The sequence below is a fragment of the Lutjanus erythropterus genome, chromosome 6, assembly GCF_056507025.1.
Source record: "Lutjanus erythropterus isolate fLutEry1 chromosome 6, fLutEry1.hap2, whole genome shotgun sequence".
Classification (NCBI taxonomy): Eukaryota; Metazoa; Chordata; class Actinopteri; order Lutjaniformes; family Lutjanidae; genus Lutjanus; species Lutjanus erythropterus.
Genome location: NC_139322.1, coordinates 30,810,366 through 30,825,822, shown reverse-complemented (window position 1 = coordinate 30,825,822; position 15,457 = coordinate 30,810,366). Strand labels below are relative to the sequence as shown.

General features: G+C 38.9%; 1 protein-coding gene across 1 annotated transcript in view; it reads right to left on the bottom strand.

Annotated features, from left to right (window-relative positions):
• Positions 1 to 15,457, bottom strand: part of nphp4 (nephronophthisis 4) — a 222,786-nt gene that overhangs the window by 122,461 nt on the left and 84,868 nt on the right. The window contains exons 7-8 of the mRNA XM_084721632.1: positions 13,574 to 13,758; positions 7,575 to 7,710 (exon numbers count right to left, since the gene is read on the bottom strand). Coding sequence (XP_084577758.1) covers positions 7,575 to 7,710; positions 13,574 to 13,758 — 321 coding nt within the window. The remainder of the gene's footprint in view (positions 1 to 7,574; positions 7,711 to 13,573; positions 13,759 to 15,457) is intronic.

The window sequence follows — 15,457 nt, the reverse complement described above, 5'->3', positions numbered from 1 at the left end:
GGTCGAACCTACCACAGAAAAAAACATTCTGACATGAAACTGCTCAATACAAGCTCTGTGGATTATGTTGAGTAACCATGTCATGATTACTGGAAAAGTACACTGTTGCTGAGCATTTCGAATGTATTTTTTGGCACTGTGAGCAAGACAAGTTAAGTGGCATTTAGTCCCATCATATGCAAAAGAAAGTAGCCATCTCTGTAGCTGATATCTCAACAACTTGGAAGCTTTTTGATTTTAGAGTGATCTGTCCCTTTAAGGTGTAACTTAATACTCTTTAATGTCTTCAGATTAAGTTTTTAAGGCTAGAGCCATCCAAAAACTCCAATTAATCAATATGTTAAGACATTCGAAAGCTGCAACCTTCTACCCGCACATTTTCTTCGGAAACTTTTTCCATTTGCTTTTTGAATTATTGTATCTTATTGTGAAATGTATTCTACACCATTATATAACTAAACTTTTAATTGTAGAAAGTATTGCATACTACTGAACTCAATAAGTTCATACAAAAAAACTACACTATGCAACTTTGCTCAAGGAACTGCACTTTTGGTCGAAGTTTATTTCTTATACATATATTACATATGACGTTTTCAAAGTGGGCGAGAATAGAAGTGAAAAAATATTCCATTAGTTATCAAGAGGGGCTCAAATGGAATACACTAAATGTGTGTGTGATTTGGTTAAATAGGTAGTTCAGAGATATCGCATTGGGGAATTTTACTGTTTTTCCCATTTTCTCAGAGTCAGAAACTGGTAAATGCCTCTAGACAGATTTTTTTTATGCATTTGGTGGAGTTATGTACAACAGCAATATCTGACTATCTTGGTTCAGTTGTTTAGTGTTTATTGGGTGAAATAACACAATCACAATCACATGGACATCCAGGGATTTGTCCAAGCTACATCTGATGGGAGGCACACAGTCTCAGGCTCAACTACTGAATTACTTTAATGCACAAGCTATGTTTATGAACACAGACCTTGGCTCTCAGTGTATTGTATATTTGTTCTCCATGTACAGATTACTCTCTTCTACTTGTTCTATCTGTATATATCTTTGTAATTTAGGTTTATGATGTAGCTCTACTTATTTTTTCTATTTACCCTGCCAAGCCTATTTTCTATCTTTATCTTTGTGCTGTGTAACAGCTAATGTCCTCCTCTAGAATCAATAAACTTTTATCTTATCTCATCTTAAATACCATAATTCCACATTAAAAATCTAGCCGTACAAAACAAGGCAGGAGCTTACAGATGTTGCTGTCAATAGCCATCTTCAGAGTGCTGACATGTGTTTTACTGGTTGGCCTTAGAGAGTACAACAAGTTCAGAAGTCAAATGTCAAAGGCCAAAGCCTCTGACGCATCTCCAAGAATATAACCGTAATCTGAAGCAACTTGATTGATTTTTCAGGTTTGAGTGGTGGTACAGCTCCACAACCTGAAAAGTGCGGCAATCAGACTTGAACTTTTACATTTGTGGTTCAAAAGTGGTGTCAAGTGGTGTGAAGTGCTGTTGACAGTGCACAGCTGCCTGCCCTGAAGGCACACCTCAGCTCAACACAGCTATAACACCTCAAACGCATCACATCTCTGACAGCTATGACACAGTGCAGGGACATGTACACTGTCCCATCACACTCGTCTTGGTAGCCCAAAGATGCAGAGACTGAAGTTCCAGCAGTGAGCTGGATAATATGGGAGCCTTTTGCGAGAAGCAAGTGGGTGGTTGGGTGAGATTTAGGGTGTCGCGGCTGCTGCCGTCATCAGGAGGCACTGCGTATCAAACCCTTATCAGTCAACACCCAAGACAGATCAGGCTCTGGATTAACACTCACAAATAACATATGCACACATCAGCACACGCACGCGCACACACACACTCCACTCCCACACACAGACAGAAATTACTCTCCCCCTGCTAAATATCTCTCACCTCATCAAACATTCATGCCAGGGAAGGCGAAGGTGGTGAAGTAGAGTGAGGTAGGAGATCTTTTTTTTGTCTCCCACACAACAGGTTTTGCCTACTGTAGCTATTCTGGGATGATGTAGACACACATAAGTTGATGATTTCATCAGGTTTATTAGAATTTCTCTACTTGAGTGAACTTTTTTCATTAAAAGCAAAGAAAGTTTGCCCCCCCCCCCGGGAGCATGAATGATCTGAATGGATTTCATGATCACTATCAAATGAGCTCAACAGTAAGGATATCACAATTGCTCAGGACAAGTTTAACGCACGTTGGGCTAGTATATCAGGTTATTTACCCCATCAAGTTAACTCATTTACCTGATGGGGTAAGATGATGGAAGTAGCTAAGGAGTGAGATCTTGCTTCCTTCTCATCTCTATTAAGAGTTGCACACGTGCATCTGGTGTCCATGAAACAATAGTGGCGGGTAAAGACAAAGTTTACAAGCTGAAGTTCAAGCAAGCATTCCAATTATCCTAGAAACAGGAGTTTAGTTGCGTGGCATTAGAGGATGTATATAATTGTATTTCAAAGGCATTTCAGCATTTCACTTGCATGGCAGCTAAGACGGCTGCCGACAACGCCTCCTGCAGGGCGTTGCCAGTGCTTGTATGAAATATTAGCACCAAAGCAAGTCAGCTAATCAGGTTTCAAACTACTAATTACTAGTTCCACTAGTTACTTTGTTTTTATTTGATAACTGCTAATAAATAAAACAATTTGTGTGGGAGGAAAATGAAAACTGACTTCAAGCAAGTAGTTTTCTGACACCCCGACTTGCAAATACAAGTGAAAAACATGGCAATCTGCCCATTAGATGTTTCTGTGAGGGTATTCCCTGTGCACAATTGGAAATATAGGCCCAATGGTGGCCCAAGAGGAAAGATCAGGAGACATCAGACTTCATCCTCTGAAGAATTTACACCTCTAAAGAAAATTTAATGGAAATGGTCAACACCAATATTCTCTCTTCCCTCCTTCCCGCTGCGTTTCACTGCTGAACTGCACCACTCGCCTCCACGTTGGCAGCAACGGAGTGGCAGTTTGCTTTCAGAAAAGAGACTGGCATCGTGCAACTGAAACCTGAATCACGTTCTGAACACTGGCTGAGACACATTTGCTTTAATGGAGCTGATACAAACACACACCATATACCTATGTGCGGACTGCAAATGCACATTTACATTTTTTGGTGATACCGATTCCGAAACTGCCTGACTCTCAGACAACTCAAAAAGTCCTCCATGGCTTTACTAATAACAGCATTTATTTAAGAACAGAGATTATGCAACATATGCAACGGGTACTCACAGCACCATTGATAAGTCAAAGCTGGCATTTCTCTGATATCAGATCAGACTCACATACTCACTAATATCAGCCTTTAGACTATGTCACTAGTAAGGCTAGGTGGTGGTAGGGCTAAGATTGTGTCTCTGCTCACAGTTAATTTCCAAACCAACAATTGAAGTCAATTGCCTCAGTGTGAGCATACAGTGCTAAATGATTTTTAGCCACACTTATAGCAGCATAGCTCCGGTCAATTTTTTGGTCGGTCGGTCAGTCGGACGTTGGTGATCCTCTGACATTTAATCTAGTGCAAACAGCAGGCTGACATTTGTGATTTTGAGTGAAGCTGTTTGATGGATTGCCATAAAATTTGGTACAGACATCAGTGTCCTCCTCAGGATAAACTGGAATAACTTTGATGATCCCCTGACTTTTCAACTTGTGCTGTCATCGGGGCAAAAAACACATTTGTCCAACAGTTTGTTTGTGGCCAAATACAGAAAATCTCAGCTGCTTAGATTTAGTTTTTGTTTTCAGATTTTTTTTTATTCTCAAAGTCACAAACTATCACAATAACAAAGACATTTTAAGCATTTGTGCAAAATAAACCAACACACCCCCGATGAGGACTTCTGTCGAGAGACTAGGTGTGTGGGAGATTGTTGGCAACAACATTTGAAGCAATTTGAATAATTCTCTACATTTATATGCCTCCCCATAAGCAGTATCTTAAAGTGTTTACTTTAAGATAACGTGCATATATCTCCTTAGTTGTAAAAATCAGTCTTTGGTGATAATTCAGATCATGACATGGTAACATCAGGATTATTTTCCTCCATAAAGGATTGAACAGTGAAGCAGAATTACGTACATGGAACGACTACACAGAAAAAAGAGGGTAAACACTTGAGCTGTGATGTTTCATGCTCCGAAACAAGCTTCTCTATAAAAACTGTTGCTGTTTTTACCTAAATATCCATTATGTTTCAACAATATTCCCTATCATCCGCGGTATAGGGGGCCGTCCATTTACAACAGACTGATTGGCTGTCAAGTGGTTGCAGAGGTAAGAATGAATTAATACATAAATGCAAATGTACCATTGCGTTCCGGTGACCGAGTCGCTGGTTGTTTTTCTGCGGCTTTTAATTGTTGATCTGCTGACCCCTGCTTGTATAAAGTACATCACACAGTAACACACCGAGAGCCCAGCCTTGGCATGCATTAAGTGCTGAAGGCTCACCCACACACATAATTACCACAGTCTTTCTGAGGTTTTCCATGCCATGAGCGGTTGTTAAGTGGTGTGGCTTGAATTTGAAAAACGACTTCTCCGGGGATGTGTTGACTGTTTCGGTCTGTCACAGGTGCCAGCTACTGGTCTATGTAATTAATAGGGACAGAGGGGAGACATGACAGCACTTCAGACTAGATTTTATCTAAATGTCAGTATTGTATGGACAAAAACTGCAGATTGTTTTGTGTTGAAATTCGATATTTTATGTTAACAATTGCAGGAGTGTGGTTGCAAAAGCTTTTGACCTGCCTGACAGACCAGTTACATCAGGCTTATTCAACAGGCAGCCCGCAGGCTAGTTACAGGCCTTATTATGTGTGTGATATGATAAATACAACTATGGTACATATTTCTGAGCTCCTGACATCTGAACTATGGGCAGTATGATCTAAACCAATATGGTATTGTTACATCTTTTTTAAGCACCTATGTGCTATAATTTGCTATAACAATTGCAGTAGGATTACACCTGCTCCGCACCTGACAGTTCAAAATGTCTCTCTTAAAGCTAAAGAGACGTGAAGTTTATCATGAAAATCGCCAGTTCCAGAGAAAATGGACCAACAAGTATTTACTAACTTTGCCATCCACAACAAGTAATAAACCAGTGTGTTTGCTGTGCAATAAATGCACTTCTGTGCAAATCATGAAAATGAAATCATGAAAATCTCAAATCATGGCTAGTTTTGTGCCAGTTTTCCTGAGGGCTCGGAGGAATATATCTATTACATTACACATTATGTTGCAGCCATTAATTGAAGTATGCTTTGTGACCCACAAAACCCCAGTGATTTTCATTTTTGGTTCACTTGCTATTGAAGTTGAATACCCCGGATTTACACCATCACACAAAACTCAAAACATATTAGAAATGTACACAGACTCTATTTTATGGGTTTCCACAAAAACTGTAATCTTGATCGGCTCTACAAATAATTATATAACATAAACTCAATCTTCATCTCACAAACAATGACCAAATTAACACTGAATAACAATGACTGGCCATTATTTCATTTCCAACTGAAGCCTCATATCTGCCAACTACATCGACAACATAATGGGTTAGTCAACTTTCAATGACAGGCGTCCCAAGACAGTAATTACTGATTACTGTCAACTGTTGCAGACAGCTGCGAAGTGAATAGAGATACTGTCTAAATTTTAGTAATTTTATGTACACAGATTCCAACCGAATGTTGATATGTCTGAAACAAAGAGACCTAAATAAATCCTCTGACTGGGTCTGTGTGCTGAAACTCAATGTTTTCTGAGTACTGACCAATTAAAAACTGTCAAGAACTGAAAAATGGCACTGAATGTCTACTCACATTCATGTTTACTTATTGTTTGACCAGATATTTCATCGCTTAATTCATAGCTTTGCTAACTTTAGACTATTTTTACTTCAGCTGTACAGCTGCTTGTGTTGACACGACATTAAAAACTGGTGCATTTGAGGAGCTTGGCATATTTTGCTTTGTGGCTTTTCATGTTATACTATAAAGCACTTTGAGATGCATGTTACGTATGAAAGGTACGATACAAATAAGTTAGTGTTGTTATAATCCTGTTAAAGTCAAATAAAATGGATTTTACAGAGAGGCATGTTTATATTCCTCTATATGTAAGGTACTGGTAAGGTACAGTTTTCTGTGCTGATTCTGAAATTCAGGTATTGCAGTGGTTCCTATATTTCTTGTATTCACATTTCAAAATATGATTGGTCTGTTTGTAATAGAGTCCGACTGGTGGGCCTACAGCCTCTTGAAGCTGAAGATAGGATTATTTGAGAGAAGAATTGTTAGATTTTATAGATATATCATCCAAGCCATGTTTTATGTGCTGCAGATTCTTGTAACAAACTGGCTAACATACTGTATATGCTCTCAGCACTTTATCAACTAGGCTCTAGTTTGTAGATATATGTGCTAGTTCATGGGGAATATGGTGGCAATGAAAGCATAATATGCTAATTAAAATCCTATATTTGACTCTTTCTAACAAATGGAAAATAAATAGTAGCACTATCGCACTCGATTACACTTTAGAGCGCAACAACAAAGAGCACATTTCTCTGACACCTCAGACAGCATATTTCAATGCCTGCATATCCCAGAAATCCTTTCAACAACCCTGGAAAATTGTCCTCATGCAACCTGTACAACAGCAGTAGCAGAAGTAATTGTACAGTAGACCTATGCGGTGGAACAGAGTGAGTCATGCCCATAGGCTGTACAGTGAATGATGTCAGCCATGACCCTGAAAACACTTTGAAGCCTGGAGTTTGAGTTCACTGACTATTACCACTTTGTTACTTACTGGAGCCAGAAAATCTTAAAATAACATGCAAACTCTGCAGAGCATCTTTAAGAAAGCATGCTCCAGGACATGCTCTCTTCAATAACTAGTATTTTTTAAAAAGAAGAAATAAGAAAAAATGTAATTGAAACCATAGCTGCACAATTTAAAGACATGAAATGAGAAGACATAAAATGAAAATGAATGAATGAAAGACATAAAATTAAGGCCTAGGTGAACCTCAACGTGACCAAATATGTGGATTAACACTAGTGAATATAAGCAGTCAAGCATCCAGCTTGGGTCAAATCATCATGACTGGACTGGTTCTCCTCACTTCCATCCTTCTGTCCACACCTCTTTCAGTCCTGTCTGTTTACAGAGGACTTATGGCCAAGGATGCCTTCAGTAATTTCCTCTGGGAGACACTGGCAAGAGATGGATTGAGTGATACTCCAAGGACAAGAGTGAGGTGGTGAGAGAACAATGGCAGTCTGAGGAGAGGACAGTTGGGTCCCTGTTGTGTGTGTGCAAATGTCTTTCTACATCTGTTATTGTGAAGACCTGTTTGAGGTTTAGAACATCAGAGGGAGTGAAGAGGTCATTCTGGTTGTCCTCATTTCATCAAAAGGTTGAATTCAGGCTAGGACCCGAGTTAAGGATTAGGACTTAGTGTATACTTTATGTGTGTTTACATCCCTCTTACCATCGTCTCTCGGCCGATTGGAGCAGAGAAGACAAACTCCAACTGGAAAATGATTGCCAAAGCCCGATGATTGGTCAGCCTGAGCTCCAAGCTGCTGCGAAGGCCCAGCATCTGAGGGAGAGGTGATGTTGCCGAGCTGTGGAGCAAAGAGACACACAAACACATATAGTGAAGGTGTGAAGCCAGAGAGCAAGGTGAGGAAAGAAGTTTTGATGTGGCAAAGATTAAAGATTATTTGTGACATTAAAGTGCTTTAAAACCATTAGGGGAGACCAGGAGCTATTATGACAAGGCAATTGTAACCCACTCAGTTACTCCAATCAGAAACAAGCTGGTGTGACACTTACTCTGTTCATACTCAGTAGGATTCTCCCTCAGTCTGTGAAACAGGAGAAGGATCATTTCACCTCAGCAGAAGTTTAAAAAAAAAAAGAGGAGGCAGAGTATTTTTCTTCTGCTGTCTAAACTTTAGTTGATGGTCATTTTAAACTTAAATAGGTTTTATCTCAAAGGTATTAATCAAAAATGAACATGAACAAATTGTTGATATAGGTGTTGCTAGCAAGCATACAAGATTTTATTATGGCTGCAAGATCAGGAGCAGTTGTAACACTGTGTTACAGATGGCCCAATGTAAGCACCCTGTTTGTGCGTGTTAGTTTATTTGTGTGTTAGGAGATGAACACAAATTAATTAAATGAAAGTACTAAAATTAAATGTAAATTACTCAATTCAAAGCACAGAATCTAGTTATCACTCGAATAGTTATCTAGTCTTCATCAAAAATAGGAATAACCTTTTGCTTTGAATGCATACCGTGCCTTACATCTAACAGAATTTGAACCATATACAAAAAATAATTTGAAGTAACATTATTAGACACTATAATTACTCCTACTACTACTAATGTGATTACACTGAGGTGTGCTTTAATCTGAGATACAGTGGGTTAATACAAGAGCTGCAACAATTAACTGATTATTAATTGACTGTTTAATTAACTATTAATTAATCAACTATTTTGATATTCGATTAATCTTTCAAGTAATTTTCTAAAATATGATTATTTTGTGGTTTCTTTTGACTTCTCTAACAACAAATTAATTACCTTCCAGTTGTAGACAAAATAAGACATTTTAGGACATCACCTTGAGCTATAGGGAGACAGTGATCACCATTTTTCACAATTTTCTGACATTTTATAGACCAACTAATCCATTAATCAACAAAATAATCAACAGATTAATCGATGATGAAAATAATCTAGTTGATATGACACATTTTTTCAGTGTTACAATTGGTCTGAGTTAAGAAGGAAAATGTAAAAAATGTTACAGTTGCCCCTGGTCTTCCCTACTGATGAAAATGACAATGCCTCACTAATCCACGGAGTGTGCTTATTTATTTTAATGCAGATTTATTTTTATATAAAAAGAAACAGAAATCAATGTGCTGGAGGATTTACACTCGCTCTCTAAATGTTCCCTGGCAAGCACCGGCCTCCTGTGTGAGCAGTGGAACAGCACTCTCGGTATTCGTCATTCACAGTTTGCATACACCATAGACGGGAGCATACTGTGGAGCGCTGGCGTGTCATGAGGTGGGGCCGAGCGCCTTTTCTTTTTTCGCTTCACGGACTCTCTGGAGAATGGAACAGGCAAGCACTTCAGATTTTTTTTTTTTTTCCCTTCAGTTTTTCTGTCTTTCTCTGCTGTCTGAAAGCACCGGGCATAACACAAGCAAGACAGACTGTCAGCTTTCACCGGCCGCGCCCAGAGAGAGGCAAACACCGTAATTATTGCCTGCTCTGGTGTTAACATACTAAACTGAATTTAAGCAAAACAGAAAAGTGTAGAATATGTACTGATGACTGTTATACACATAATACAGTAATCAAGCACAGATTGTTAACGTGTAATTATGTGTGCTGATTGTGCATTTGCATGTCTGGGCACACATTCACATGTTTGTAAGACATCCATATGGTCCATATAATCACCACATCAGCTAGTGTCTCATTTGAAGTAGAAAACACAATACATTTTGATTCAGGTAAACATCATCTCTTACTGTCTGTGTCATCTGTTGAGTTTTACAGCTTGTTTTGTTTTGGCATTCTTGACTTTATTTTGTAGTCGGACTATTCCTTTCACTCAAAAGTCCCATGAATCATTATTTCATGACACTGTGAAAAACATCCCACCTAATCGTACCGAGGGCCACGGTTTAAATAAATGACCTTACACTGACAGAAAGGTGTGGAAGAGTATAATAAAACACATCCACTGTACTCAGTGGCTTCTGCTATTGATGGCAACTGACAGCATGTGTGTGCACTCCATTACACTTTCAATCAGTTTGGTATTTCGCAGACAGTACTGTCAGCGCAAATACATTTCTTCACACCCCTCACAGTGGACATCATTAAGGCGTGACAAATTTAGAGCACGGGAACGTTGTGACTTTACAATATGAAAATTGGAAATATCAGCATCTTAACAAGCTCAGTTTGATTATTTTTGTTACAGTAGCTAACAAAACACCCAAATCTCAAATCTCTTTAATATACCAATATGATCCTGAAACTCTACTAAATATGAAAATATACCTTGCATCACAGCTATTCCCAGATGGTCTGTTGTGTTGTTTTTATTGTGGTTTTGTAGTATTTTGCACATTATATGTGGAGAGAAAAGCACTCTCCTTTCATAACAAAATGTTCAAGTCACAGAAATGTGCATATCAATATACAACGTATTTTGCAGGATATCCTTGCATGATATCAGTCAGCCCTGTTAGATTGAGTGACAGATTCAACCCAAGGCATACTGGGATGGACAGTGGACGGGTAACAAAAACAATAACTGCTAAATAATCACAGCAATCATTTGGTGTTGAATTGATCATTATGGGTTTATTTTTCAAAGTCTGCAATGCAGTTCAAGGCTGGATTACAAAGCTTTTGATCCCACTGGAGCCAACAAACAGCACAACTGTAGTGTGAGCCTTTCCTGTTCAGCTTCCAGACTGTTACTTCCAGAAGCCTTTCCATCATTTGGGAATGACACATGAGACTCTTCTTAGTCTTGACAAGCTGAATTGACACATTGGCAGTAAACTTGTTGCTTTTTCACTTTCACAAGAGATCATCCATACCATCACAGCCTAAGACACACCTGCACAATGCCACTGAAAAAGACACAAAAACTTTTTCCTGCAGTTCTGCTCTACGGCTCACTGATGTGCCCTGACAGCTCATTAAATGAAACGGCTGGCTGTTGTTTACTTGTGCTGGTCAAAGGTTCAGCCACTCACAACATTTATGCTAGGAAATACTTCCAAGGATTTAACGGGGGGCAGTGGGGTATTTGTGACAGCCTGTGAGCCCTAAGCATCTGAAGGGATCTGGGGGTTTTTTGAGCTTCTTCTGATCCATTAGCAAAGTGCAGCATCCAGCTCTGATACTGAAGGACCTCTATTTATGGTACGTCAAATTTAACAAAATAGATACTGTAGTCTACATGGAACTTTCCGACACTAGACCCATTTAACTCAGTGGTTCTCGTCCATGGAATCCATGTGGTGCAGGCGGTGCAGATTCACACGGACCATCACCAGGTTTTGGACTCCAGCTGCAGCGCTGCACCTCTCCAGCTTTACTCCACGCCTGACATGCTAAAACCATTCAATCCCAGTGTCTTACTGCTGATTTAAGGCAGACGCTGGTGACCTTACACCAGCAGACCCACTCTGACAAGGTCAACATTGAGTGTCATGTTGTCTCAATAAAACCCAGGGGCAAAGGCAGCAGCAGTCATATCTTCTTGATTGGTTATAAAGTGCAAACACACATTGGAATGCATTGCAAGGCTGTTTTATGGCATGGAATGGCGTGTGAATTATGAGGCTGAAGTTGGACTAGGACATGTAAGGCCTTATCAAGCGTACAGTATTTGCTCTTTGAGCAAGGTCAATGGACTACTTACAAAGTCACATACAAAATATAAACGTAATATATTTGTTGCTACACAATTATATATAAACTGTGTGTGTTAACCTGCATCATAAAAGAGGTTATGTTTTCTTTTTTTACATTCTCTCTATTCGACAGTCTGCTGCTCAACAAATTTCAGTTGAATTGGCTGGAATGTAATGGACAGATAACCTTTGATCCATGCAGCAACCAATAAATTGAGCAAAAATTTAATGTTATTATCCAGTAACTTTTTGGCCTTTTTTTGACAGATGAGACTGTAGAGACACTGACCTTATTAAGCAGACCAGGTATCAGGCAGACATGACCGGTTCACAGTATGATTAAGACTGATGTGTGTGTGCAGCCCCATGTTACACACAGAAGAATGGTCTAAATAAGAGAGCTTTGCATATTTTAAATTTGAGGGGAAAAAGAGTGCGGGTATTTAGGAATGAGTATTGTAAAATGTTTGGATGTAACCCCTTTGTAATCACCAACATTTTAATAAGTAACTGTTTAATTGCACGTATTTTCTCAGCAACTGTAACAGATTGCAAATACATTTATGTTGTACTGTACTTGAATGTAACCAGTTGCATGTAAGTAGTTATTTTCCAGTTCTGCTTGTGTGAAATTTTGCCATAATTAGCACATTAATTTTTGAGTTATGGCCAAAAGTGTGACATTTTACCACAAAAAGCTAAGCAGTTCATGCTGGAGTCCAAATGGACATTTGTACCAAATTTGAAGAAATTCCTTCCAAGTATTCCTGAAAGTGGGATGGAGTCTGAAGAACTGTGCTCAAGGCATAAAGATATCATGTTCGGTATTACATTCACCCAAAAACATAATGGTCACAGTTGTTGCCAGTGTAGAGGCACGAGGAGAGTTTTTCAAGGGTTTTCAGAAGTTGTGATCACAGAAGTCCTTCAGCAGACACTCATGAGCACAAAAAATAGACTGATCAGTCCAATAGTATGCAAGGTAAGATGCAGACAAGATTCAGGTCTGTGTGTTAGTCACACACGCAAACAACTGCATGATCTGCTCCTTATGTTTGGCGGAGATACAAAAAAATCTATTTCATTGTATTCCTATTTCAAAATCCTTCCTGTTTTCTTTGTACAAAACAAAATATGGCATGTCCTTATGTTGGCTTGACCCAGCCAGTTTAAACTAATAATATCATGACATCCACCCATCAATTAATCTATTACTTTTAGCGGCAGAGCTTAGATTCATTAGTTAGGTTGCTAGCAACAGCATGGTACGTTGGGTTATGACATACCCAATTTTCAACATTCAAATCAAATTCCTTCCAATGTTATATCCCACCTACCTATCCTGATTTAATCAGAAATATCACAACATGGAATCTAGATACTTTCAGACTGTCATTTTATCTGGACTCCCCCTGTAGCTATCAATGTGTGACTACCAGAAACTGTGACATAACAGAAGGCAGTCTTGAGGCAAACTGATTCCAGTTTGCTTTTGTCCATATCAAAGGACAGTGATATCCAACAATCAACCAGCAACATGGCAGCAAATTGCTCCCATATATATGACAAAGAAGAAAAAAATGACTCCAGTAAATGAATGAACTCCTCCCAAAACTCTACATATGATAAGGTAGGCAGAAAGTGAAGCACACCAAATATATACTGTAGATCTGGGAAAGTACTTAAGTATGAAGCAAATGGACACCAGGGAAGAAAATGACACAAGTTTCACTTTTTCTAGACATCCCCCAACCAACATTATACACAAATGAAATTCATACCATCTAAAAATACAGTTTTTTGCTGACTGTACGGGATAAACTTTCAATCACTTGCCTATAAGCAACAGGACCAGTGCCAGGAGAGGCTGATGAAATACCATAAAAATGAGCACCCCTGAAAATATTTCTGCACATCTGTGGATTTTGTCTGACAACAGAATTATTTTCCATCATCTCCTCTAGGCAAGAGTAACAGCTCCACTGTGGATATATATATATACACGTGTTTCCTCTGCTCACCTGTCCTTGACCAGGGTGCTCTGTTTGGAGGTGCTGTCTGCTCGGCCTCTGGCCCCAGAGGCTAGGGGCTCCAGCACCACCACTTGGGGCTTGTCGAGGAAACACCAGCCATTGTGGACCCCGACGTGGAGCCTCCTTTCCTGGATGACAACCGTCCTTGGTGCACCCTCTGGTCCTGGCTGTTTCTGAGAATCATGAAAAGAGCACTGGAGTTATGAAACCATGCAACAATAAGGGCTGAAGATTTGACTTTAGATCATGTGAACGAAAATTTAAAAACAAATACCGTGTATAGACAGTTTGTACCACGTCTGACAGTAATTAGGATATTTCAAATTACTCCACAAAGAAACCATAATCTATTCTAACAAAATTAAAATCTCTAGATACATATTATGTTACAAACAAAATGAATGCATCTCTCCTGTCGAACTCTTCTGAGGGAATTGCAAGGACTCAGTGACACGAGGAATTAATAAGTAGCAGTTGATTCAGTCCCTCTGACAAAACACAAACAACTTTAGACCACAAAGGTCCACAAACAAGTCACAAACACGTCCTGTGTACTTGTGACCTTGTTATACTATCATCATTTTTAATTATGAGAGTACATATAACAACACTTAGGGGGGACATTAAAAAGATGTACCCAGAAACACAATAACCTGCTGTAATAATCATGTCAAAGTGTGTGGTTTCATGGTCTTTAAAACATAAAACCAGTTTATTCCAACTTGGTTCTTCTATCTATAATTTGGGTCATCGTTCCTATCAATAATAATAATACTGTATCAAGCCTGATTTTTGGTACAGTTCTAATTGTGTTTGCATCTAATATGGAAAACCTTCAGGCACTAAAAATTGGTCTTAAAGGTCTGCTCAGAAGTGTAGTCTTGTTTTAAATACAATACTTTGCCAATGCAACAAGTGTTTTATTGAGGCAAAGTGCTTGCAGGGCTTCATGTTCTTGTGTTCAGACAACATTTGACCTTTGAGAACTTTGGCTTTTTTGTCAAAGGGCGCTAATCAATGATTTTATATTGCCAGTGGGTCAAATCATTGTGTGTAATGTATTAAAGGTCACTTGTAGATCATGACCCATAGAGTTATCACCCAGCTCTGTTCCCCTGAGCCTTCCAGAATATTTTAGTATCTTTCACCTAAGTGGTTTGGAAACAGAGCATCAAGGCACATATGGATGCTGCCAGACAAAGTTCTGCTAGTTTTCTCTTTTAATCTGTTGTTTTTTCAGCTTCAGAGAGAAAAAGCAATTGAGGTGTCTTTAACCGTAGAACAATGTGTTCACATTTTTCAAAGGTTAAAAAAAAACACAAGCAAGTCTCAAGTATTGTATCAACAATAGCGGTGGTGTACTACCAAAGTTCATTTCTGAGATCTGGAAACAGGGCACTTCTTTAAAAACAAGTCTCACTTTGCAAGAAACACAATCAGAGAGGTTGTAAACAAATCCCAAGGTTAGCTAAAGTTATTTGGAAGAGAAAATGTAAATTTCCATAACAGTTTGCAGATTGAATGGTTCAACGACTTTTTTAAAAAAGATTTTTCTTTCCTTGTTTATTAGATGGTGCAGCTTAAGAGTGACAGGAAAGGAGAGAGAGCAGGAGAGAGAGCAAGAGAGAGAGAGAGAGAGAGAGAGAGAGAGAGACAGAGGATGACACGCAGCAAAGGACTCTGAGCTGGAAGTGAACTTCACACTCACAGTCTTCTAGTTGAGCTACCAGCCACTCTCAAATGGTTAAAATGTGACCTATCATACTTACTGCATTAGATGCACAAGTTTGTATTTTTTGGTAGAAATCATGTATAAAACTATGAAAATAAGAGGATTTTGATAAACTGGAATCATACTTCAAAGCTAATACA